This window comes from Aulonocara sp. 'chitande type north' Nkhata Bay, linkage group LG7, assembly GCF_057382095.1.
Source record: "Aulonocara sp. 'chitande type north' Nkhata Bay isolate Kocher_YH1m ecotype deep benthic linkage group LG7, A_spYH_male_GT1.1, whole genome shotgun sequence".
NCBI lineage: Eukaryota > Metazoa > Chordata > Actinopteri > Cichliformes > Cichlidae > Aulonocara > Aulonocara sp. 'chitande type north' Nkhata Bay.
Window position 1 is genome coordinate 9986604 of NC_141350.1, and position 26046 is coordinate 10012649.

Here is a 26046-nt window from a genome sequence, read left to right on the forward strand (position 1 = left end):
TTTTTATCCTCTTTCCTCACAGATGCTTTAGCTCCAAATCAAACGACAGCTCCAGTTTGCAAAACAATACGCTACGAAATGTCCCTCAGAACTTTTCTTTCTTTATTACTTGTTCACAACAGGAAGACCATTTCTCGTTGCTCATTAATATTTTTTGTCATTTCCTTCCAAGCATTTTTTCAAACGTGTTAGGACATTTGGACACAGTATTATCAACGATGTGAATGGGTACTGTAAAAGATGAAGCGGAATGGAATTAAAACAATTTGTGGAGGGGACAGCGGTCTGTCAGTGAAGTAGGAAGAAGAAGACACAGAAGAGTGAGGGTAGAGCCTTACTGGCTGTATAGGAGTTTAGTCTCCTTTTTTTCTTTCTAGCTTTGGGAAATTCAGAATCCAGAATTTCAAAAATGTCGTGAGAAGTGCACCAGTATTGCTAAAAAAGTGGAAAATGTGTATCAATGTGTTGCTTCCAGTTGCTTTCATGTTAGTGCAACAACAAAGACTTCTAAGGTGTTGTAAAAAATACTTACAAAAGCTGGGTTTATTCTCCTCACTGTGTCATTTTATTATGTTTTAAGGTTTTGTACCTGAGTTCAGCAGGTGATGGAACTGCAGAGACCTAAATTTGAATCAGTTGGAAACGAAAGCTTGGAGAACTGGCAGTTAATTGGCTTTGGTGGATTTGGTCAAGTCTTCAAGGCTAGACACAAGAAGTGGAGGTGTGACGTGGCCATTAAGCTACCTCGACATGCTGCTGGGTAAAATTAGAACAGAACATTTTTTCTTTCTATACTTCCAAGTACATCAAATAGTCCTTTCCTAAAGCTTTTACATTTTCCTTCCAACACTAGGGACATAGAACTGTGTGAGGAGGCAAATCATATGGCCAAAGTCTCCTTACACAGTTCTGTGCTGAGGCTTTATGGAATATATAGGGGATGTCCACCAAATGGAGGGCAGAACATTCAGTTGGGAATTGTTATGGAGCTCATGGATAGAGGATCTGTTCAGACCCTGCTGGAGACTTTGTCAGGTCCACCACCATGGCCTCTGGCCTTCCGCTTGGCCTACGAAATCGCTCAAGGAATGAACTTCCTCCATGAGAAGAACATTTTGCACCATGACCTAAAGCCAAGCAATGTACTGCTGGATGGTGACCTTCATGCCAAGGTAAAGTGCTATCCACTCAACTCATTAGTTTATACTGATGTAATTGTGTTATTTTATTTTTTTCCTTGATTATTTTGCAGCTGGCAGATTTTGGTCTGTCCAGGGTTTCCACCAGTGTTCTGATGAGCTCTGAAGAAATGTCCACAGTGAAAGGAGGCACATGTCAGTACATGCCTCCAGAGTCTTTTGATCCATCATATAAGCCTGTTCGTAAATTCGACATATACAGGTAAACATTAAAAGAATAGTTGTGGGGATTTATGTATGATTATAGATTTTACCTTAAACACATTGTGTTAATTCCTTCTCTTTCTTTATCTTGTAAAGCTATGGTATTCTTCTGTGGTCTATTATTTGCGGAAAAAAGCCTTTTCCAGGTACAATGAATGGATTTCAGTTACTTATCATTTTCCATAAATTTCTCTATGTTTGTGTGTTTGTTTTTCCTCATAAGTTTCCAGTTTTCTGGTCAAACAATTTTTGCCCTTCTTTGTAAAATTAAATTTTAATTTAGATTTCATGTTTTACAGCTAATATAAACATTATCAAGAAACTTCCAAAAATACACTGTCTCATTTGTGCTCATGTTTTTTAATGAAAGTCTTTATTGTATTTCACACAGATGCTACTCTAGCTCTTTTGAAACTGAAGATCCCAAAGGGGGACAGACCTCCCTGTGATGAAATAGACCAGAGAAAGGCAGAAGGGCTGAGAGAGCTGGTTGGCCTCATGGAGAGGTGCTGGGATGGAGATCCATCCAAGAGGCCAGACTTTGGAGGTATGTGTTAACTACCTGTATTAAACACTCTGTATTAAACAGCCGACGTTTTATATGTGCATGAAATCACATATATTCACAATCACATTTTGTTTCAGGGTGTGATAAAATCACTAAGGTTGTGTTCTTAAAGCACAGGGCGGGGATTCACCATGCAGTCGGACAAGTCATGAAAAAATTGGTGCAACTCAACTTATAATTTCAGAAATGAACTAATAAAGTAGTCAACAATTTCAATTTTGGAGGGAGCACTTTTATCAGACTTCTTTGGGTACTGTTTACTTTCCTAGGATTCACAACATGGTAATCAATATCCTGACACATGTGGTCCACTCGGTGTTAATCATGAGATGCCAGGTAGATTCTTCAGTACGGTTTGTCACTTTATTCTCAGACTTATTCCTTTCTTATTAACAATGAACATCATACAGATATTTCTCTTTTTTTTCAGGACAGTCAGAGTCAAATGATAAAGTTGATGGAAGAACTGAAATGCAGGTATTTAATATGCACTCACAAATCTACCTCTCACAAAGTGAAAAGAAATGTTATCAAGTCTTTCTCAAGTGTTTCTTGATCATTTTAATTACACTTTGCATCATTAGACAGAATGAATGATCTTATTAGTTGATTTTCACATTATGCCACATGTCACTTGGACACAAGTAGGAAGGATTCACAATCACAATGTACTGTAAAAATAGATATTAGTGTAAAGCTTTAGTTCAAGAGTAAAACTTGATAATAGCAATTAATGGTGAAGACGTTTATCAGACTTCTCTGCGTTCTGTTTATCTCTCTGGTCTAGAATATGCAACTTGGTCATCAAGATTCCAACATGTCACGTCCATCTGGTTTCACTGCTGAGATGCCAGGTTTGTCACTTATGTTTATTCTAGGGTTTAACGCAGATTAGGGTTAGGGTTAATGCGTTAATGCGGATAAATCCCTTTTTAACGCGTTAACGCTGACAGCCCTAGTTTATTCTCATACACATTTCTTTCTTATTAACAAGAAACATCAGACATATATATTTTTCTTTTTCAGGACCGCCAGCATCAAATGATACTGTGGACATCCCATTGCAGGTATTTTTTATTTGGACTTTGTCCTTTGCCTCTCAGTTCTCAGGGTGACTTCATTTAATCAAGTCTCATTTTGATCAGAAGATACTTGAGAACAACAAAACCAACTTAAACATTTGTACGTAAATATTGTTATGTATAAATACATGCAATAAATTTTGTGCTAAAGAGGATGGATGTTTCCAATTTTTACCTCCCTCAGAAACAAAGTAGGCAAACCAAAAGCTGTGTCAAATTAAAAAGATAAAACATAAAAAAAATCATCCTAAACAATCAAAAGGATTCACAGTCAAATCAGATGTTTGTGTGCTGATATGGTTAAAAAAAAGAGACTACATAAATTTTCTTTTCTTTTGGCAGCAGAATAATGTGAGCAGTTCTGCTAGAAATCTGACTGAAAATGAAAAAGGTGTGTATTATATATTATTTCACAGTCACGTTCACAATTTTTATTTCATGATTTTTAAATACATGCTTTCTTTTTTCTTCATTTATAAGCAGCAGACTTTGTTGATAAAAACAGGGCAACGTTAATCAAAGAAGTTTCTGAAGTGCTGGCGATAGCAGAAGAGCTTGGAAACCTGGTCCATCCTGAAGCCTATTCAAATATTCGAGCTACACCGACAAGTCAAGATAAAATGAGGGAGCTCTTTCAAAGAACACTGCGTTCAGGAGGGTGGAGGGTCAAAGCAGCCTTCTTTGATGCCCTTAAAAAAAATCATCCAGAACTAGTGGAGAGGCTTGGTATGATTTGCTCTTATTAAAAAGGTCAAATATGGTTTAACATGTATAACAAGTTAATAGTTTCTCCTTTATTTTCTGTAGGTGGCTAGTTCAAAGGAAGAGAAAGAGGAAAGAAGGAAGAAAAAGAAGAGACAATGGTGTCAATCCTATAATCATCCCATTTATTAGGGATGAGTTGGACAGCCTTATCAGGATCCTTTGTACAGATTTGTATACAAAGTGAATGACACCGGTTTCCTAGACAGACTGTCTTTGTTGTCCTGTTACTAAGAATCTTCACTCTAAAAGAAAGAGGGATGTGAGAGACAAATAAAAATCCAGCAAGCAAGAACACACCACACCTATTAACACCAGCTGAAACAGCAAGCCATCATGGGATATGAGTGAATACTCCTCAGTTTACTTAAAGAAAGGGGTTTGCTTAATGCGTGACACAGATCATTGTCCTATTGTGCTTTGCAAGCACTAGTTCTTTGTGCTTTCAAAGGATTGTGTTGGACGTTAATAGTCTGCATTAAAAAAACATTTTAATTGGGCTTTTTAATATTTTACTGTTAAACCTTCTTACAAGGACCTGTATTTTATCAACATGTTTAGACATAAAAACTAAAATTGATATGTATTTGCCTACTCAGTAGAATTGCTTATTTTGTACTCTATACACAGATGTTCTGCTGATTTTACTTTAAATGATCATCTGTCTCTCTGTTAATGATAATAAACTCGTGCTACCCATCAACCTCCTAGTAGATGTACATGTTCCAGGTCTGATTCACAAGATTTTGGAAAATTTGACCTCTGACCTTGACATCACATTCAAAGTTACTTAGATTTGAACTTTTGGTTGGTGAAATTATAGTATGAATGAGAAAACTTGACCTCTGACCTTGACATCGAGGTCAGTGAAATTAGAACTCTTCCAAGATTTTTAGTAGCTGCAACTATAGTTTGAATTTCAAAATATTATGCCACCTCATTTTTGAGTTATTGCATTCAGAAAACTTGGGTCACCACGCCATCCGCCAGGGGAGTATTGACAATACCCATCACAGGAGTGTGTGAGGGTGCAGCTCAAGCGTGAAGGAGTCTTTACATCAACTACATGAACATTTCTGACTCGCACTGGAATAAATTGGCCGTGGATAAATCAATGAAATGTTTAAAACCAGTTGCATGGATCATAGTGTTAAAAGGGCAAAAGGGCTCTGCGTCAACCAGCAGAGCACTGAAAATCCCTTATTAGTCATTAAATCTTTGGAGCAGCATATGATTTATGTGACAGTGCAATGATCTTGTTTTTACTAGAAACAAACAAGCTGTGAAGAAGTTATAAACTTGACTCTCTTAGTCAAAAGCATAAAACTCCAAAGTAAAGTCCTGAAGTAAAACAGTTTTTTATTACATGGAAATGATTGGCCAGCTGAAAAATGTTGAAAATTCAATCAACTAGTGGGAATTTTTAAATTAATGGCTCCAGTAGGATAGACATGCAAATCCTGGCACTTATATCCACTTTGGAAAGATTGTTTCAGTTTTCTGATCCACTACAGTGCTTCACGTTGTTACACCAAAACTACCAAAAATAAATGTATCTATATAAGTGACTGCCTATGACTGTTTTTCTGTCTTTCTTTTATTTTTTCTTTATTAGCAAGTGTATTTTTGCATTCATAATCTCTGTTTCGTAAGCCTGAAACTCCTTGCAGTACAGAACTGCTGGTCCAACATACAGTTAAATTATAAGATTGTAAGATAAATGATTGCTTAGAATAACTTTCATTGCCACTAAGTTAGAGCTCAGTTAGTGTCATGTCATTTTGAAAGGGAAGTGTAATTAGGGGCAATAAATTTCATGGTATTACTCGAGCTGGATAATTCTGATGTATTGTGACTTACGACTTAACCCATTTGCATAGACTGGGTTGCAATTTTTTTACTTTGCACATATTGTCGGTCACTGAAACATGTTTGAATAACCATTCCTTTGTTAAATCAAAGCTTAAGGCACTGGCTCAGAATGGGTGTCCTTTTCATTTTTGCAGTTAATTGTAACAAAAAGTAATTAGCCATTAATGACACTCTGGATGCCCCTGTAGTTATCAGTAGGGTTCCAGTAAAAAAAAAAAAAAAAGATTTTAAAAAAATCTGTAATTTCTAAATTTATAATATTTATAATTCTTTTCAGGTAGAGACATCAGTAAGTTTAGAAATGAACACCACACAATGCCAAGTGTATTTCACCAGTGATAATTACTGTGAATCATTGTATGTATGAGCAGTGAAATTAAGAAATTTACTGTGTTTTAAGAATGTAGCTTTCATTAAATCCACAAAAACAATAGATTCCACACTTTCTGACTGTACTTTGAACTGATGCATAATTAATATTATTACAAAAGGCCAGAAGTTGCCTATATTTTTTAAAGGTCTTGATGCATGCTCGATCATCCAGGTAAGGAAATTTTTCATTTTAAGATCTAGCAACCCTGTGCCTCACTCAGAATCACACAACTCAGTCATGACAAATGTGTAGCCGGGATTGCCAGAGGTTCAATCTTTGTGAGAACACTTTTGACAGACAACACATAGAAGCCATACGTCTTTGAGTCAGCTATTGGTGTATGTCGAAACAAATCATTTTGCAACAAGCAAACACATTTATATTACCTTCAGTTTTTAATAAGCACCTATTTATTTAACTCACTAACATTGTGTGAGCTTTCAATACAAAAACACCCCACCACCACCAACATGAAAATTTACTCTGACTCACAAAACCTACAAAATACTTCCTCTATTTAAAGGCTTGTGTGTTTTCCACAAACTGACCATTGCAAAATGGGAAGCTTGCCAGGTTAAATGGTGAGCTGTTAACAGAATCCCACAGTGCTGTGTAATGTGCCAGACAATCCCGGTCTGCAAAAGCTTTTTTCTGTTTAATTTTCGTTTGAAAGAAATAAGTTCACAGTTTCCTTTTTCTCCATTGTTTTTATTTCCTTTCTTTTTCCACATGGTGGCACTAAGTCATCTATACAGAATTAATTAACGGTGCTGTAAAGTTAGAGCGGACTATACCATTATGCTTCTTTTGTAAGGAGTGACAGTGGTATCGAGAGGCTTCTCTCTTTTTTGGAAATTAAGGTTCAGTCAGGAAGTTTAGTTATCACTTTAATTACTGCAGACAAAAACACATTTTCCTTCCAAGCTGCCAACCTCGCCCCGCCCCATCCTCCCTCTTTCTCAGTAAGTAAAGATGGGAAAGTGAAAGCTAGAAAGTCCATAGCTTGGCCACCGCTTTGGTTTGAACTTTCAAATCTGGAAGTGGAACATCTTGACAAAAAGGTGAGTAGCCGCAAGCATTTTAATACATTTTTCGTTTTTAAAACATAAGCCATTTTCCCTTTAAAAAACCCCACACGTAGGAACATGACAAAGAAAATGACGCATGATTGTCTACAACTTGAGGAAGTTTGGGTTGCATTTGTATTTGTGGTCTCAGAAGAGCGAGTATGAGTAATCTAAAAGATATTTAGAGACCGTGATCTCTGAAATCGGAAAAGATTTCAAACAGTTTGTGAACATGGAGGACCCTGCACAGAACCGCGGTTGCACAGACGTTCATGTTAAAATGCAGACATGACAAGAATATATAACTTATGAATAATCTATGCAAAAGTTGTGAACATGGAGGAGTCTGCACGATAAACACGAGGGCAACGTTAAAAAAGGGTGCAAGAGTGACGTTAGGTCAACGTCACACTTCAACGTTGATTCAATGACATCGCCTGATATTGACTCAACATTGTTTCAATGTTTCCTTGCTATCTGGGCAGCCTGCCAGTGAAAGAGGAAGCAGTAGATGTAGCTTGCTCTGGTTCGTTCCCTGCTAAAAAAAAAACGCATGGAAGAAAATGCCCAGGGATTTGCATCAGTTTGTTAGTGTACTGATAGTCTAGTTAGTTTACTCATCTTTGATAATCTGTGCTTGTAACTGAGCCCTTACGGTTCCCTTTGATACATAATAACAGTTTTATCAGACGTCCTGCGCACTTTATACCTCTCTGTTCTGGGATTCCAACACGTCCTCACTCCCAAAGCGTAACATTTTACGCTAGGTGACAAATCGTCACCATATTACGTTTTCGGCTACCCACCACGTTCCTAAATGACGACCTCGGAAAAAAGAGGAAATATGAGAACCGCCTGGACTCCATCTACACATGTTCACTACGCATTAGCAGTCAGTGTACTGTTTGTTTGTCACTCGTGTTTTATTCTGTATTCTTTGCTTAATGGTCGTTGGATTAATATTTCTAAACAGCCAAATATTTGTGCATGTCTTTCTACTCTTTTTTAAAAACGTATCATGGTACTGCTGTAGTTATTGAGTATAAACTAAAAGTATGTCTGTGAAGGTTCTCAGTCATCCAGGTCATCTAGTCAAAGGAGTTTGCAAAGAAAAGCGTCTGGACTTCTTTAAGTTGCTTGAAGACGTTTCACCTCTCATCCGAGAAGCTTTTCAGTTCTAAGGTCAAATGGTGGAGAGTCCCAGATATAAACCTAGTGGGAGTGACCCCCCACAGAGGGACAAAAGGACCCCCTGATGATCCTCTAATCGCCTGAGCCAAGGTGTGAAACTGGGTGTGGGTCCCAATCAGCCAGCGTTTCGGGTGAGTTCATTGTGAAACCTGAGGTGGCCACACCTTATGCTGTGGCCCCACCTTATTTGCATAAGGTGGTGGTGGGGGGGGGGCACCTTATGCGAATAAGGTGGGGCCGCGGGGCCGCTATTCGCAGGTTTTCACAATGAACTCACCCGAAACTCTGGCTGATTGGGACCCACACCCAGTTTCACACCTTGGCTCAGGCGATTAGAGGATCATCAGGGGGTCCTTTTGTCCCTCTGTGGGGGGTTACTCCCACTAGGTTTATATCTGGGACTCTCCACCATTTGACCTTAGAACTGAAGAAGCTTCTCGGATGAGAGGTGAAACGTCTTCAAGCAACTTAAAGAAGTCCAGACGCTTTTCTTTGCAAGCTCCTTTGACAACTAAAAGTATGTTTTATTTCCCTTTGCCAACAGAATTATATCAGCAGTTTTGCTACAAAAATGAATGAACATGAAAAAGGTGTGTATTATTTATTATTTCACAGTCACGTTCACAATTTTTATTCTATGATTTTTAAATACATGCTTTCATTTTCTTCATTTACAAGCAGCAGACTTTGTTGATAGAAACAGGGCACAGTTAATCCAAGAAGTTTCTGAAGTGCTGGCGATAGCAGAAGAGCTTGGAGACCTGGTCCATCCTGAAGCCTATTCAAATATTCGAGCTAAACCGGCAAGTCAAGATAAAATGAGGGAGCTCTTTGAAAGAACACTGCGTTCAGGAGGGGTGAAGGTCAAAGCAGCCTTCTTTGATGCCCTTGAAAAACATCATCCAGAACTAGTGGAGAAGCTTGGTATGATTTTCTCTTATTAAAAAGGTCAAATATGGTTTAACATGTATAACAAGTTAATAGTTTCTCTTTTATTTTCTATAGATGGCTAGTTCCAAAGCAGCTTTTGCATTCCTGCATCTTTTGGACAGAAGCGTCAAAGACCTTTCCTGCCCTTTTAAAACCAAACTTGAATCTTTTGTGAAAAATATGTACTGGTATTATATTTGATACATGAATTTTTTGAGTTTTTGAAACCTCATTAGTGTGTTTTTTTCCCCCTAAAGACCTAAATAGACTGCACCCAAAATTTCTAAACTAACTGCTAAAAAAATGACAGAATTAGCAAATATGATACAATTTAAAATCAAATGTGCCAATTTCTTCTTATTGTTTTATAATTTGTCAATAAACAGTCCCGTTTTTTTTAAAAACCAGTATTCTCTGGGAGTTATTTCATGGTTCAGGCTTTGGATAGTTAATATAGAAATATCTTATATGCATATGTTTTGGTCCATATATCATTTATTGACATTTTGTTAAACCATACTAATTTAAGAACAAGTCATGAATATGAGGCTTAATAAAAATCTCTGTGCAAAATAAGTTTTGCTTCTTAGCTTTTCAACATTTCTGTTGCATTCATTATACATTGGAGGGTTTGTTTTTTCCTTTATCTGGTGGGAGAATGGGAGCAACTGCGAGATAATGAGAGACTTGCAGTAGATAGATAGATAGATAGATAGATAGATAGATAGATAGATAGATAGATAGATAGATAGATAGATAGATAGATAGATAGATAGAGAGAGAGAGAGAGAGATTCTAAGAGGCTTTTCTAGTTCAATCCCTCTGTAACTGTCACAAGCAGTCAGTCAGTCAGTCACCTGTAGATGATGTTACTGAAAGCACTGTAGGTAGCAAAGTTCCTACTGTTTCTCAATGAACAGTCCAAACAGTTTAACGATTTAAGATTAAAAAGCTCCCACAGCAGCCAGAACAGACATTTCAAAGATGTTGATCTGCTAAATTTTATTAATTAAAACGTCATAATATAAGAAAGTATTTATAGAACTCTGTTGTTATACTGCCATGATAAATAATAGTGCCACGGTATACAAGCCACTCCTAAATTTAAGTGTGACAAACTAATTAGACAGCATTACGTCTTTAAAAGTTATTCTCTGTCTCATTTCTCAAAGACAGGAAGTTTGTACGTATCCTGGGGTTCGACCTTGTCTCATTCACAGCTCTGTCTACACACACACACACGAACACAGACCGTCACAACATGGTAATCTCCTGTGAGGAAAGTGTTTTCAAGTGTCGTCTTGACCCATCCTTCTCTTCCTCGGTACTACTACCTACACTCCACCCAACACCCATCTCACCCCACCCCATTCTGCATTAATGCTCCCAATCCTCTTTGTGGGAGAGTGACGTCTGCTGTCAGAAACAGAGTTAAGCTCAGCAGGCATCAGGAGAATAGAGTAGAGAGAAGCTCCCAGCCGTAGGGATAACCAAGCAAGTTTGGACCTCCAGGGGGATGAATCTCTGCTGCCTACGCAAGGCTTGACTCTCCTCCCCGGGGGCTGCTTGTTCCTTTTGCTGGGGAGAATACAGGAGATCTAAATTTGCTGTGCCACGATAGCGACCTTCATCAACAGGTGGGCAAAAAAAGACTATCCACTGTCTGAGGGCCTTAATGGCCTCCATGGATAAGTGATAACTAACTGGAATACAAACTCAGCCTTGGACAATTTGTTTAGGATCTTTTGTTGCTGTTTCTTCTATTTCCTACAGGTTTGTCATCTGCAAGTCTCGAGCGGCACGATAGCTTACTCCCATATCAGGTGTGTCTGAATGGTGTTTGTGTGAACATGCACTCAAAGCATTGACTGCGTTAGAGTGTGTCTCCCGGGGTTTGCTGAGGCCACTGTTTACTTGCAGCGTGAAGGTGTGATTGTATTTGTGTGTATGAAACAAGTCACAAGTGCTTAAAGAGTGCGTGATAGGTGGTCGGGCACCGTGGAGGTCAGAGCCCTGGATTTAATAGAGATGGAAGGTCATGCTTATGACCACTTTGGAGATGGAGAAAGGGACAGCTACCTCATTGACTACCGAAGGATTGTTGGAGACATGGAACCAGCACGGCCACGGCCCTCAAACAGAGATGGGGAGCAACCTCACCCGTATGGGGGATATGCCCACCCTGTGCTACATGGACATGGATATGAGACAGCAGCCCAGCGATACAGCGCTACACGTATTCAAGCTGGGTATGAACCAGAGAGGTCAGTGTCACACTCTCTTAGCAATCTTCGCACGCTGCAACATCACAAGCTTCTATGTGCAGATGTGATATATGAAGCCGTATAACTTGTAAACATTACACTTCCAGTAGCAACTGAGCTGTTTTCACTTTCTAGTTGCATTGGCTGTGCTCATTACAAGCTCATTTATCAGCTACCTGGGCAGCCTACCAAATCCTCTTACCTACTGTACTGCCGTCATAGGTGTATAGAAGGAGTTTCCATTGACAAGGACGGATTCTCTATTGCTTGCGTTTCCTGTCTTCTCTCCAACATTTGTAATAGGATCTAGTTACAGTATGTTTGTAAGAAACAGAGACAGATGAGCCACATGCTTTTTGAAATGGATTCAGAATTTAACTGCTGACTAACCAACCATACCTTTATTTTTAGTAAAAATACACTTTCTCCTAATTTAGGTGCACCTTTTTCAATCAGCTAAAGTGATGGACAGAATAATAAAATATTCACTTAAGTGTATAAAATCTGCAACAAGAACAAATTATTGTAAATTTAAAGCTATATATATGTCTATAATGCTGTTGTCTTTTCATTGGGATACACCAGTATTTCGCTCAGTATTTAGATGTGGTGGTGGCTAACTCATATTCTCAGCTCCACGATGAGTGTGTGTGTGTTTTTAAATTTCAGCATGGCTGACTTCTTGATCAGCGGGGGTACGGGTTACGTTCCTGAGGATGGACTCACAGCACAACAACTTTTTGCTATCGGTGACGGACTTACGTACAAGTAAGAAATGCTAAATTTAAAATGAAAAAAACAAAACCCCCAAAACAACCCTCACACACACAAACACATTCATGGCATTGCTTACATGCTGACACAGATCCACATGCACCTAAAGAAACACACATATACACTGTTATGTCATATCTTCCATTAAATCTTTATTAATATCAGCAATGACACATCTGCTCAGGTTTTATTTGGGGGATTATTACGCATAATACTACTTTCAAGGATGAGTCTTGAGTGGTGCTACAGACATTAAAAGCAGTGTCTGTCAGAGTGTGTGTGTGTGTGTGTGTGTGTGTGTGTGTGTGTGTGTGTGTGTGTGTGTGTGTGTCCTGCACATATCAGTGCTTTAATGGCTGTCAGGGTAGTTTCCTTAATGGGGCTATGTGTAGGGTTTATCAGTGTGCAGAGGATAAATGCAGAACGTTTCAGTGTGCTGCTGACAGATTATTTCTGCTTACTGTCAGCTAATAAAATAAAATAAAATGTTGCCGTGTAGGAGTGACTGCAAAACATATAGTTCACATACACAACTATAAGAGGTAGCTTTACAAGTGTTTTGCTGGTCAGTCAATGTCACTATTAACATTAAATGCTGCTTACCAGTCGCCACAGTGAGGCTGGTTTTGTTTTTTCAGTTAAGTCTTTGTGTGTTTCCTCATGGCAAAAAGTGGTCCTGGCTACACCTGCAATAGCAGGAAGCACTAAAAAGGTGGTGTTGAGTTTGTCAGCACGGTAGCATCGCAACAGTGGAAGATGCACACACAAAACTTTACAGGTGAGTAGCTGAGATCAAAATGAGCGCCGAGTTTGAAGATAGGTGGCATCCAACCCATGAGTGCTAACAACTCATGTGATGATGTAGTGATCAGTGAGAGCTGAGATCAAATCGACGCGCTGACCAGTGCAATGACTGATGTGACCCCACTGAAAAGTGATTTCTAATTTAGTTTGTGCAGTACTTCATAGTCGTCATGATCTTATCTCTCTGTCACCTCTCCCCTTTCAGTGACTTCTTGATCCTCCCCGGTTTCATAGATTTCACTTCTGATGAGGTGGTAAGTGTCATCATACTGTCTAATATATTAAACATAGCCTACTGCTCAAACTTTCTCAGTGTACTGCTCATGTGATGTGATGTAGTTGGGATTAGGGTTCTTCAACATGGGTTATGTCACAACACTAGTTGCTATAATCCCTGTGAGGTTGCTGCTTTGGTGAATGGCAACACAGGAATAGTTTCCTTTGAAAACTGCCACGAGCAAAGTGAGCTAAGTGTGCTTCAAACACAGTGTCCTTTAACTCATTATATTTTATATTGCTGTTATTAAGGTGCTGCTGTAATCAGTCCCTAACTCTTTGTTGTGTTGCTTAGTTAAAGGTGCATGAGCACGGGGTTGTTTATTTGACTTGCACTGTGTTCATCTTTTTGAACTCTGCTGGAACATTAAATTAATTTCATGACTAGATCACATGGGTTATTGCTGGAGAGCAGGTGTTCGAGGAAGCCACCTGGGTCCTTTAAACACTCACCCGGTTAGTACAGCAACTCCACTTCTGATGCGTCCAAACTGGCTCACTGCAGGGCAAATGAGCCAGTTAAGAAATACTTATTTAATTTGCTAAAACGCTTGTTGTAGACCTCAGTGTTGCAGTATAAGGTGATAAATTTGTTTCCAAATGCATTGAACTTTTAAGGATCTAACTTCAGCCCTGACACGAAAGATTACCCTGAAGACGCCTCTCATTTCATCTCCTATGGATACAGTCACGGAGTCATCCATGGCCATCGCCATGGCAGTGAGTACAAACACTGCAGAGTGTTATATACATCACACTTAGTAGCTGAGTAGGTACTGCTCAAATGATGCTTTTCTTCACTTACTTACTCCTGTCTCTAATTGGTTGGATTCAGCTGATGGGAGGGATTGGAATAATTCATCATAACTCCACTGCTGAGTTCCAGGCCAATGAGGTGCGCAAAGTGAAGGTGAGACAGAAAAAGTCACTGCACACATGTGCTCTAATTAAACAGATGAAATCATTTTTGATCTATGAAGCCCCTAACAGCCATCTGATATGGAAATTAAATCCCACTCGACATTCGTGTTTCTGTTTTTGCTAGAAATTTGAGCAGGGCTTTATTACAGATCCAGTGGTAATGAGTCCCCGTCACACAGTAGGCGATGTGTTCGAGGCCAAGTTACGCCATGGTTTCTCTGGGATCCCGATTACAGAGACTGGCAAGATGGGCAGCAAGCTGGTCGGCATAGTTACCTCCAGGGATATCGATTTTCTTTCTGAGAAGGACCATGACCAACCGCTTGAAGAAGTGAGTGTATTAATGTTGTGGACGATTCTGCAAGAATTTGTATATTTTTGAGAACATAATCTGGTAAATGGTAAATGGACTGATTCTTATATAACACTTTTCTACTCTCCCGGAGTACTCAAAGTAAGAATTATAATATCAAACGAGTGTGTGTGTGGTCACAGTTTATTTTCTGATGCAGGCAATGACAAAAAGAGAAGATCTAGTTGTTGCACCAGCTGGAGTCACACTAAAAGAAGCTAACGATATACTGCAACGTAGCAAAAAAGGTAAAACTTTAAAGAGTAACTCTGCCGTATAGGTAGCAATCATAATTGTGACTGTAGCATATTTGGCCTTTCCTTTCTCATTCTCCCAGGTAAGCTCCCCATAGTTAATGACAACGATGAGCTCGTCGCCATTATCGCTAGGACTGACTTGAAGAAGAACAGGGATTATCCTCTGGCTTCCAAGGACTCTCGTAAACAGCTGCTGTGTGGAGCCGCCATCGGTACCAGGGAGGACGACAAATACAGACTGGACCTCCTCGTGCAGGCTGGAGTCGATGTTGTTGTCCTGGTAAGTTTTGATTGTATTGTAATTAAACTTTTGTTTGATCTGTTATTTGATTCTAATTTTTTATTGGATCACATATAGTCAGCTAAGTCATTGGTCTCATAATAATCACCGGATGAATGGAACTACAGAGTTGGTATGAGTGTTTGACCGATCTTAAGTCATTTTCCCATAATTTTGTTTTATTATTATTATTATTACAGGACTCTTCTCAAGGAAACTCAGTCTATCAGATTAACACGATAAACTACATCAAGCATAAATATCCCGAACTACAAGTGGTTGGAGGAAATGGTGAGCACCATTTCTTTACTCGGGACTGTCTTCTTGAATTCATCTTCTACATTTGTGCCTTTCTTTGTCACTTTTCTGTGCCTCTGTCTCTCTCTAGTGGTGACAGCTGCTCAGGCCAAAAACCTCATAGATGCCGGTGTGGATGCCCTGAGGGTGGGAATGGGGTGCGGCTCTATCTGTATCACACAGGAAGGTACGATCATACTTAATCATGGGACATAAAAATGTATGAATTTCACTGTATTGAGGATACTTTGCTCCCAACCATCACATTGTGGTCTTGTTTCTCAGTAATGGCCTGTGGACGGCCCCAGGGCACATCAGTGTACAAGGTCGCGGAGTATGCCAGACGTTTTGGAGTGCCGGTAATCGCTGATGGAGGCATTCAAACTGTTGGACATGTGGTAAAAGCTCTTGCCCTGGGAGCATCTACGGGTAAAAGAAAGAAATTTTCTCTCATTTTCTGGAGGCATTAAATTTGTGTGTATACTTGGATTAGTCACTGAACAATTCAGTCTTTTTCCTTCCTCAGTAATGATGGGATCATTGCTGGCGGCAACTACTGAAGCTCCAGGAGAATATTTCTTTTCCGACGGTGTGCGCCTGAAAAAGTACAGAGGAATGGGCTCCTTAGATGCCATGGAGAAAAATAACAGCCAGAAACGCTACTTTAGGTGAGATTTTTACTGGAAAACACTTAATCTGGAAAACTTACCTTGTTAATCATGTGAATTATGTTTGTGTGCCCAGTGAGGGAGATAAGGTAAAGGTAGCTCAAGGTGTTTCGGGGTCAGTACAAGACAAAGGCTCCATTCATAAGTTTGTTCCTTACCTCATTGCTGGCATCCAACATGGCTGTCAGGACATAGGAGCCAAAAGTTTGTCCATTTTACGGTAAGTGTCAAACTGTGCGTCTGTTTAGTGTGAGATTTGTTACGTGAAGGCTTTCGCCAAGTATCCTCCTGTGATCTGTCTCCAGGTCAATGATGTATTCTGGAGAACTGAAGTTTGAGAAGAGGACCATGTCGGCTCAGATGGAAGGTGGCGTCCACGGGCTTCACTCGTAAGTCTGACGTTTGACTGTTTGTTTAAGGTGACCTTTACCCCTCCGCTGCAACCCCTTCTTTCTCCATGTATGTCTTTTTCTTTTCCTGTTTCTGTTGTCTAAACATTTTAATACCAGTGACAGTATGTGAACATGCTGTTGTTAGATATACTTCATTGTTAAGTGTCCATTAATTTACCTTCAACAGTATAAAATTCTCTTATCTTTTTCTCTTTATTACTCATGCTATCATATTAGATATTCTTTTGTGCCATGTAAGTAATCATTACCTCCATCTTCTCCTTTCTTAAAAAAAACATCTTCATTTATTTTTCTAACTGTAAAGTTTATGCTTTCCCTCTTTTTTTTCTATTCCACATGTAGTCATGAGAAGCGGTTTTACTGAAACAGGTGGAAGAGGAAACACCCGATCGGGACCCAACGTCCCGACCCCAGCAGCTATGAGCAGATGCACCGGGCGCATGTGATCAGAATGCAACGCATGAAGCTCCTGTGACTTCTACACTCTAAAGTTTAAACAAAACTATTCTGTGACCTTCTGTTCATTGGTGTCCCAGCTCTGACCCCAAAACAACTCTCTTAAAGTTCAAAGAGCCTAAAAGGATCGAGCCAAAGAACAGAGTTTTAGAGGATGGTCACAAACTCTTAATCTGTTGTTCTCCCTCTCAGGTCAAGGTGTAGAGGGAATCCTGTTATTACCTATTCTGTTGTTCCCTTTCAACAAACTTGTCATGATATATCTGCTGAGCTTGATAGAGAGGAGTACAGCCATATATTTCCTTGCTCATTTACTACTTTTACTACCCCTCCCCCCCCTTTTTTTGTGGGAAATCAAGTAAATAACAGCGCACAGAGCTTTAATCACATACTTTTAGTTCTCTTTCTCTCATATATATAACAATAACAAGTGAAGTGTGCTAATAAACACAGAAGAGTAAAATTCTCATAATGTTTTTAGTGCACAGCTTTGTCACTCAAGTCATTTCTTTGATGCGTGTCGGTGAGCTCTGTGCTGCTCTGTCATAGAAGGGACAAGAAAAGCATCAGCCTTAATTTATAAACGAGCACTCCAAATAGGGAGTGCCTTCCAAAAGCAATTTACACTCTCACCTGGAACTTTACTCTTATTTTAATGTTATTGCTTGATTTAAAGGAGAGTATTCACTGTTTTCTTTCATCATTCTCATTTTTATTGTCACTATGCAACCAAAGCTCCACTTAGCTTTATAGTACATGCTGTATTCTCCAAAAATGCTATTTTGCAAAAGGTTATCATTAATAACACAGCAGGATATAGAATGGTTGGTTATTTGTCTTTATTTCCCAGACTCAGTATTAAAAAAAAAAAAAATAAAGCACAAAAAAAGGTAGATGGATTATCTAGTGTTGCAGTAGAACAAAACCAATATTCCAGTTTTGATTTATTTATTTCTAACGATCTTTACAAATATCACTTTTAAATGAATTAAATTTTTCCTTTTTTCTGTGAGGTACTCAGTATATTTGGTTAGAGACGTATTACATGTATCACTCAGTTTTTAAAAAAATCAACAATTAATTTTTAATTTTGCCAACAATTTGTCACCAGTTAATTAAACTTCTTACTAGTTGACACATCTTAATTATAAACAATGCCATAAATAACATCTTTTTTTGGTCAACCTAGGAATCAAACTTTCATTTAATGTAACTTGTGTCATATACTGGATGTATATGTATTTGAATAAAGAAAATTTTTCAAACAACAGTTTGATACTATTTAAAAACTGTTTTGCTACCACTTTAAATTCATGCAATGTAATGATGTTGTTTTCATTCTTCAAAGATATTCCACTGTTAAAAGAAAACACCCAGAAACAACTCAAGGAAACAAACAAACGAAAAACAAAAAAACACCAGCTTGTCCCTATTAATGCTTTTACACTCAAAATTCAAAGAAACCTCAGAAGGTTTATATATTTAGACTGTAATTCTTTTAGCACACTATCGGGAAAGGGGAGCGGAGAAAGTTAAGCCCTTTCAAGTATGTCTCACAAACCACAGAACGCATCAGCAACGCAAACTTTAACTTTTGTGACTTTTGCTTGTCCTATGGCTGCTAGATTTCCTCGACACAATCCTGGATTTTCACTAAAACAAAATAAAGCAAAAAAAAAAAAAATTGAACTCCTTTTTGGCTAACTTCTTTGCCACAAATATTACCTTTTTTAGAAACAAATGTTTGATTTTACATATGATTTCAATGGACACATTCTAAAATTATAATGTTGCTCAAATAAAGCAATACTGCAAGGAAGAAATAGGTTGCTGAAAACAGCATAATGAAGACAGTCTTATAAACTTTTTTTTGTTTGAATATACAATATCAACAGTACAGTATTTACAAAAAATATTGGCTCATATTTTAGGTCTATATAACGTTTTTGACATATAGACTACGGTTTAATTCCCCCATTTAACCTGAATAGACTTAAATCTACACAATTTGTATTCCAGTTACACCCAGTTTTATTTTGTTTTTTAGCTTTCTACAATTCAATGGTGTCACTGCAAACACTCAGTGCATCAATTTGTTTGCACACACTGACAAACTCTGCTTGTACAGCCATATCCCATTCCAGCTGTTTGCTTTCACTCAGGTGTTTAGTTCCTGCCAATCGGCCAGACCCCCGACTGTCCTGGGAAGCTAAGCTCAGGGTTCGGTAACGTCTGTGGTATGGCAGGTGGGGGATTGCACGTGGGAGGCTGCTCTGAGTAAAATTTTGCCCTCTGTTGGCCCATGAATGTGATCGCAGCTTTCCTGTTTCTATGGAATGGCTGCAAAGGCCCTGGGTTGAACCAGTAACACTCCCTTTCCAATCACATTGGTCTGGTGATAATGGTTGATTTCTACGAGCTGTCATACAGCCTTGAGGTTGGGAATACCTGGAGTTGGACAAGGTGTTCTCTTGATCTACATCTCCACAAGAAGAAGTTCGGTAAAGGGTATTTCCCACAGAGCTGGGCCCTTGCTTTGATGTACCTTGGCTTGGGGAGCTCAAGGAAAGGCTTGAGGAAACAGGTATGAGTCTTGGGAAACCAAAGATACTATGAGAAAACAGGGATTCGCTGAACAGAGCTTGGTCGATGCTGCGCGACAAGTCTATGGGAGATGGAGGCTGCAGATCCACAGTTGAGTCAGTCTCGAGACTTAAATGATCCAGTGATGACAGGCGAGTCTCAGGTGAGGCTGTAGGTTTATGCGGTGGGTTTGGGGGTGTGGGGAGAGGTAGTACAGTTTTGCTTCGGCTGGGTTTGTGATCACAGTCTGGTATATTTCCAGGAGACTCCACAATTGAGTAAAGAGGAAGAACCTCTGACTGCTCCTTGGCTACAACATCACAGGCCACCAGCTTTTCTTGCTTACCCTGGGAAAGGACGGGGGAATTTGCACCATCCTGAGAGGTTATGGTGAGCATTCGTGAAGGAGAGCCACCGGATAGACGGGACCAAGATCCTGGTCTAGGATGTGCTATGGTCTTGTTAGAGTTGCTACAGAATAGAGGATGTGTGCCAATGACAGACAAACCTAGGCAGACCCCAATCTCACAGAGTCTGCAGCCTACTTGGTAGCCCCACCATGGCCAAGGCTGAAACCCATGGCCATCAACCCCACCCAAACCAAGGGCATGCAGGATCCCATAAAGCTGAAGACCTCCACACCCTAACAAACACAAAGAAGTTCCTACTCCAGCTCCTGCTGCCCTACCCCAGTCCTTCACACTAGCAAAGGGGCAAATTGCAGGTCGCATCACCTCAGGAGATCCTCCACTCTCTCCATTGTCATTTAACCTGTAAATGTTTCTACTGTTGACTTGTGTCAAGCAGTAGAAGATGAGGTATGAGCATGAGAGAAAGGTGGCGAGACATACGAACACACCCTGAGGAAAGAGCAGGATGACAGTCGGGAGGCTGTGAAAGAGCTGAAAAATCCCAAAACATCCCAAAGAGATAATAAAATGTAACAGGGCCAAACATAGCAACAAGCAAGGCTTTGGCAAGGCTGAGAAGGAGGCAGAAATAACAGGTGAAAGTGAAAGATGCTTGCATGAACGAAAGGAAAGAAGGAGGAAGGCCAGGGAAAATGCTGAGATCAAACATGGCAATGGCAGTTCGGAGAGCAGCAGAGAGACAACAGGGGAAAGGCGATCTTGGTAACTGTAAGCATCGTAAAGCAAACAGAAAGCTTGGATCCCTGCAAATGCCAAAATGAACAAGTGCAGCATTGTGAAGTAGGGGCTTCCTGGGGGACACCTCAGGGGCAGCCCTAACAGGCAGACTACAGAGATTAGGCCAAATACAGTGAAGACAGAGCCCAGGCCATAGATATGTGCTTCCCATGCAAATCCCCACGTAGCCAGGGCAGAGTTCCAGTCTGAATACAAAGGGACCAAAAATGAAGGGGTGAGAGCCAGAAAGGGGTGCAGAGGCTTGTTGTGAGTAAAATCCTCTGGGTAGGTAGGTGTCCAGGAATGATTTAATGTTTTGCAGGTTGTGGCAATTGTGTCCATGTTACCATCTAGCCGGCTTGGGCTTCTGGCTTTTGAATCATTCTTGGAGTCATCTGTAAAGAATATAAAAAACACATGAACACCATATTGGTTATGTCAAAAGAAAACCAAAAAGTAGAAAATTTAAGTACAGACTTAATTTAAAGTTTTTCGTTGGCAAACGAGCAAACATGCTAACTTGCATAAATATGATGGTATAGTAATACATAGACAGTGTAAAAGATGGACATCGCTATGGTTTTTTAAAACATAGTATTAAACATGTCTTAGTTTTTAAAAATTTAATATGTCTCTAAATGAGTGACTGAGCCTGTGAACTCAGCAGGGTAGGTCAAGTCAGGAGTCGTTTTTCCCATAGACTTCTATAGGGCCGCCCTCTGGTGGCCATTAATTAGAATGCAGGTTTAATGCTCTGTAAGCTACATCCATGTTTTATACTGTCAATGTCATCAGCACTTTATCCATGTCATCATGAGCATGTTAGAATGCTAGTGTTAGCATTAAGCTCAAAGCATGGCTTTGCTTCACACCTAATACACCTGTGTATTTTTATTATTTTTTTGTGTGGTGGTAATGTGTCATATTATCTTTAATAATGACATTTTTTTCTCGAGAAATGAACATACTGGTGCTAATCTAACCTCTGGATACAGGCCAAATTTATTTTTACGCACAATCTTCATTTTCTAAAAAGAGAGCAGGGTGTAATCTGCTGTGTGTGAAGCTAATCCATAATAAAACAGAACGGGCTTGTAACTGGGAATCTAACTGGGTCACAGACAGAGTGGGAGCATGAGCAGTAGGTTGTGTGCATATGTGTTTGTGTGAAAGTGAGGAAGAGAGATACTGTATGTGTGCTGATTAGCCAGTATTGACCTCATGCCTGCTCTCATTTTGTGTGGCTATAAGTAAATTTGCATTAGTGAAGCGATGTTGTTATCTGTAAGAATGCGAAAGAGGTTTATGACTGATGATAACATTGTAACAAACAAAAAATGTGAGTTTCTTATTCTGTATATGAAATAAGCTGTATAGGGCAATCAGGGAATCAGGGAACCTACTGGTTATAAATGGAATGTGTCCTATTTCTGGTCCTCCATTAGTAGTGAAGCAATCAGTATAGATGCAGCGAACAGAGAGCACTTATAAGTGCGGGGCTTTCGCTCTGCTGTCTATGAAATCTAATAAAAATGAGAGTACATTTAATATGTACTCCATCTTGATGCAGTTATTCAATAAACTTGTTGTTACACTGAAAATGTGTGGTGTTAAATGCATACACAGGAGGAAGCAAATTCCTTATTAATTTCTTTCAAGTCCTCATATGCTTGTGGACACAACATTTACTTTGACAAGTAAATGCTAGTATTTGTGTGTGTGTACAGTAAATAGTGTGCATGCTGCATTATCCAGTAACCTTTGAGTGCGGGCTGACTGCAATGTGAATAAAATGTTTTACTTTAACAGGAGAGTGTAAGTTTGAACTGGAGAATCTGTGCTAAAAGGCTTGAATGAGAAAGACAAGGGCAGAGAACTGAGTCAAAGAGAGACATTTGAAGAAAGTGATGCAACCCATTCTGTGAATGTAAAAGAACTGTGTTTGCCAGCAGAATACATATCATAAGCACTGCAGTGACATGTGGATTCTGAGTTTTTGGAGGTTATGCAAGGAAACTGAAATGCACTGTAGGGCATAGTTTCAGCTTTAGATTTAAAGTAGGAATGCTGTAAATAATTAAAGGACTCTTACCTTCTTTTGCCTCCATGCTGGCAGTTTCTCTCTGTAAAATAAGATCTGTAATATCAATGAATCCATCTCTGTTTCCCTTTGTGGTAACAGAAATGCCTGTGGTCCATCCAAGAGTGTCTGGCCCCGGTCCAGTGGGCAGTGATGAAGTTGAGTTCTGGTCTGATGTGTGTGATGGGAGTGAGCCAGGGAGAAGAAAGGGTAAGTGAGTATCAGTCATCTGATTTTGAAAGCCTGGGAATGTTGGCTGATTCTCTCCAGACTCTCTAGGATACAAAACTGATGCGGTGTTGGTCTCAGCTGGCTGATTCTTTAATGTTTGTTCATGGGTAAGCTTGGGTGGTACACTTGCTGATGAGGACTTCATTGTTTGCATTCTCTCTGTGGAGGCAGTATCTACTGTAGCACCCTTTGTGGGTCTGGGTATGGGTCCCTTCTCATTAGGAAAGAAAAGAGATGTCTCAGCGCTCTCCAGTAAATCGCCATATTCACCAATCACACCTTGTCTGTCTGTGTCCTCAGATGATGATAAGGACCAACTTAAAGGGGAACCCAGGAAGTCATCATCCTCGGGTGCAATCATGGGGTCACTTGGTGCTGAACCGGGTACATGAGGTCTACTCGAGAGCTGTTTCAGAAACTGCCCTGCCTTGTCACTGTCTGGCTGTTGTGTTTCTTTCACATTTTCTCCAGTTAACGCTATGGCACGAAGCGAGTGAGGCAAAGAGAGAGGCAAGAGAAAATAAATATTCCACAGAGAGACCATGTTGAGGGTCGGCAAACTTGACCTCAGAGTCACTTGGAGTTGTTGTGCAGTCACATGTTTGAGTAATCCCTAATATCAGGTTTCCAAAGATGTCATTCTTAACACACCTGGAGAAAACAATCACACGTAGGAAAAACAAGTAATGCCAACTGCCTTCAAATATGTCTTGGACATCTCTAACATAGATAAAGTTAAACTGCTGCATGTGGGTCACAGCGAAAATCAAAAATTGTTGGTGAAAATAACGGCAGTGTGATGAATATGAACGCGGTGTGCTGAAACCCTCTGCTAGACTATAAAGTCTTGTGACGTGCACACAGTACAAACATTAAAATGCAAAAACCCACTTAAACAAGAGCATTAAAAAAAGAGACATTAGACCACGCAACTCTGTGTGGCAGCCATTCCTTTTTTAGCTTCCTTACCTCATCTATAGCCCTCTTTGCTGCAGCCTCTTTAAACATATATGCCGCTCTGTGCTGCTGCATGTCTGCAGTCTCTGTCTGCATTGCACGGCGTGTCCTTTCATACTCACTCTGCTATGCCCCTGTTCTATCCATCGGGCTGCTGACACACGGGACAGACCCCACCTCCTCTACACAACCCCCGCTATGCCCACACGCTGCTTCTGCACTCATCTGACAGTGAGGCTGTTTGCTGCCTTCGATTCTCCTAAATCTGAGGCTGCATCATTATGAGTATCACCTTTATTTTAGTTACGTGAGAACCTCGGAGAAGAGAAGAATAAATGTAAAAGCAAAATATATCAGAGCAGATCAATACATGGATTTGTGTGTAATTTACAACTGGTGGCAAAAGTAAACAGCTCAGCTAGAAACATTTGAACTAAAGTATATACTGAAAAGCAGATTCTTTTTTGACAGCATACATCTATAACGCATGATCATAGTTACTTGCTTGTATACGAACACAGAACACCTGAGAATCTCGTACATGCACTGTTTGACCAAGGATTTTTACCACCACTTATTGCGGCGAGAAACTGTGATGGTGTTATCTTATTCACATTCCTTTATTTTCCTCCTTTTATTGTTCACGTGATCTGTTTTTACCCAATGGGGGAAATCCAGTAACCTCATGGCCTAATTCAATTCCCATGGATGCTTCTAAAATAGACACTGATCCACATACCTTTGGACATATTTGGGGACAGTAAGCTTGAGGCACAGACACACATTATATGCTCTCTTTGCCTAGATGTTGCAGCCGTCTCAAAACTTCTGTTTTATAAACTTCTCACTGACCATTACTATTGAATGGGAATTCTGCCAAATGCATAATGATTGGTCGATGGGATGCAAACCTAACTTCATCTCATAAACAAATACGCCAAACATATCGTTAGGACAAAACACAAAGGCATAAATAATGGTTCTACGTGCCAAGACACACACACTGGCTGTGACTAGCAACACCAAAGATAATAATAAAGCGTTTACACTTGGATAAGTACAGCCAGAATGACAGCGAAGGCTATGCCACATCATTTAGACAGTCAAAGATGGGAGATAGGAACTTCCCCAGGGGTGTGATTAACCCAGTGTCTGATGAGGACACAGGAAAGCATCAACCCGGCCGTGACTAAAGGGGCTGGAAAGGAACAATGACAGGCCAAACATATGAGCTCAGAAAGGGTAATGGCCAAATGATTGCCGCCTCACACTCGCTATCTGAATTCACTGAGCAACTGGTTTCTGTTTAGACAACTCATCCTCCAACAAGACAAAGTCAGCAGGGGCTGGGGTCCTGCAGGGAATGAGGACTGTCATGTCAAGACTCATAAACAAAGCTGCACAAGCAAAGAGGAGGATAAAAGCAAGCAATTCCCTTACTTTAAAAAAAAGATGAAGATGGGACAAAATGTACAGTACAATATTATACAGTGATGCCCTCTTAACATGTGTATACAAACATGACCTTTACACTTCACCTCAGTTGTCTGTTATTGGACCAACAAAGGAGGTCAAAGTAATGAGGGCAATGCCACAATCACATGCATCCCTTTGTGGAAACTCAAGTGAATTCTTAGAACATAAATCTAAAAGCATGTTCATTGAGGACAGGCATCACAAGTGTCTTTGAAAGAAGAACTGAGTGAAATGTTTATTCAGCATTCGTTTTTGTAATTGTAATAACTCCAACATTCATTAAACATACATTAAAATGAGTACAAATCTTAAAATAATTCTGAACGTGAAACAGTGGAACAAATTTGATTAAGATGTGCAAAATGTCAGAGGTCCCTTGGAAATACTATACTAAATGATATACTAAATACTATGATTTATATTTAAATAATTGAATTCCGGTGTTCCAGTCAACAACTAGAGCCAAAATCCAAAATCCCTGTCTGCCCTCACAGATGTGTTTCTGGAAGAATGGTCATAAAGTCCCATAAACACACTCTTAAACCTTGTGGGAAAAGGGTG

General features: G+C 39.7%; 4 protein-coding genes across 4 annotated transcripts; 3 read left to right on the forward strand and 1 right to left on the reverse strand.

Annotated features, from left to right (window-relative positions):
* The first annotated feature begins 400 nt into the window (after window positions 1-400).
* LOC147324574 (receptor-interacting serine/threonine-protein kinase 3-like) lies at window positions 401-5227 on the forward strand. Its single transcript, XM_086298471.1, has 13 exons — window positions 401-760; window positions 854-1172; window positions 1253-1401; window positions 1500-1549; window positions 1795-1950; window positions 2049-2131; window positions 2241-2307; window positions 2402-2448; window positions 2759-2825; window positions 2998-3038; window positions 3396-3444; window positions 3534-3779; window positions 3861-5227. The coding sequence occupies exons 1-13, from the start codon at window positions 606-608 to the stop codon at window positions 3866-3868; spliced, it is 1437 nt and encodes a 478-aa protein (XP_086154597.1). The 5' UTR covers window positions 401-605; the 3' UTR covers window positions 3869-5227.
* Window positions 5228-6970: 1743 nt separating this feature from the next.
* Window positions 6971-9815, forward strand: LOC147324575 (apoptosis-associated speck-like protein containing a CARD). Its single transcript, XM_086298470.1, has 4 exons — window positions 6971-7121; window positions 8863-8908; window positions 8997-9242; window positions 9324-9815. Exons 2-4 carry the CDS (start codon window positions 8890-8892, stop codon window positions 9329-9331), a joined length of 273 nt encoding a protein of 90 aa, XP_086154596.1. The 5' UTR covers window positions 6971-7121; window positions 8863-8889; the 3' UTR covers window positions 9332-9815.
* An 859-nt stretch (window positions 9816-10674) lies between these two features.
* On the forward strand, window positions 10675-18283 carry impdh1a (IMP (inosine 5'-monophosphate) dehydrogenase 1a). Its single transcript, XM_086298473.1, has 17 exons — window positions 10675-10885; window positions 11022-11512; window positions 12182-12280; window positions 13296-13344; window positions 13985-14086; window positions 14202-14276; window positions 14412-14618; window positions 14800-14887; window positions 14977-15176; window positions 15377-15467; window positions 15565-15660; window positions 15759-15902; window positions 16000-16141; window positions 16218-16361; window positions 16447-16530; window positions 16771-16787; window positions 16897-18283. Exons 2-17 carry the CDS (start codon window positions 11277-11279, stop codon window positions 16998-17000), a joined length of 1878 nt encoding a protein of 625 aa, XP_086154599.1. The 5' UTR covers window positions 10675-10885; window positions 11022-11276; the 3' UTR covers window positions 17001-18283.
* prrt4a (proline rich transmembrane protein 4a) lies at window positions 17809-24283 on the reverse strand. Its single transcript, XM_086298472.1, has 3 exons — window positions 24022-24283; window positions 22834-23703; window positions 17809-21136 (listed from the first exon to the last, which is right to left on the reverse strand). Exons 2-3 carry the CDS (start codon window positions 23594-23596, stop codon window positions 19062-19064), a joined length of 2838 nt encoding a protein of 945 aa, XP_086154598.1. The 5' UTR covers window positions 23597-23703; window positions 24022-24283; the 3' UTR covers window positions 17809-19061.
* Between the last annotated feature and the right edge of the window lie 1763 nt (window positions 24284-26046).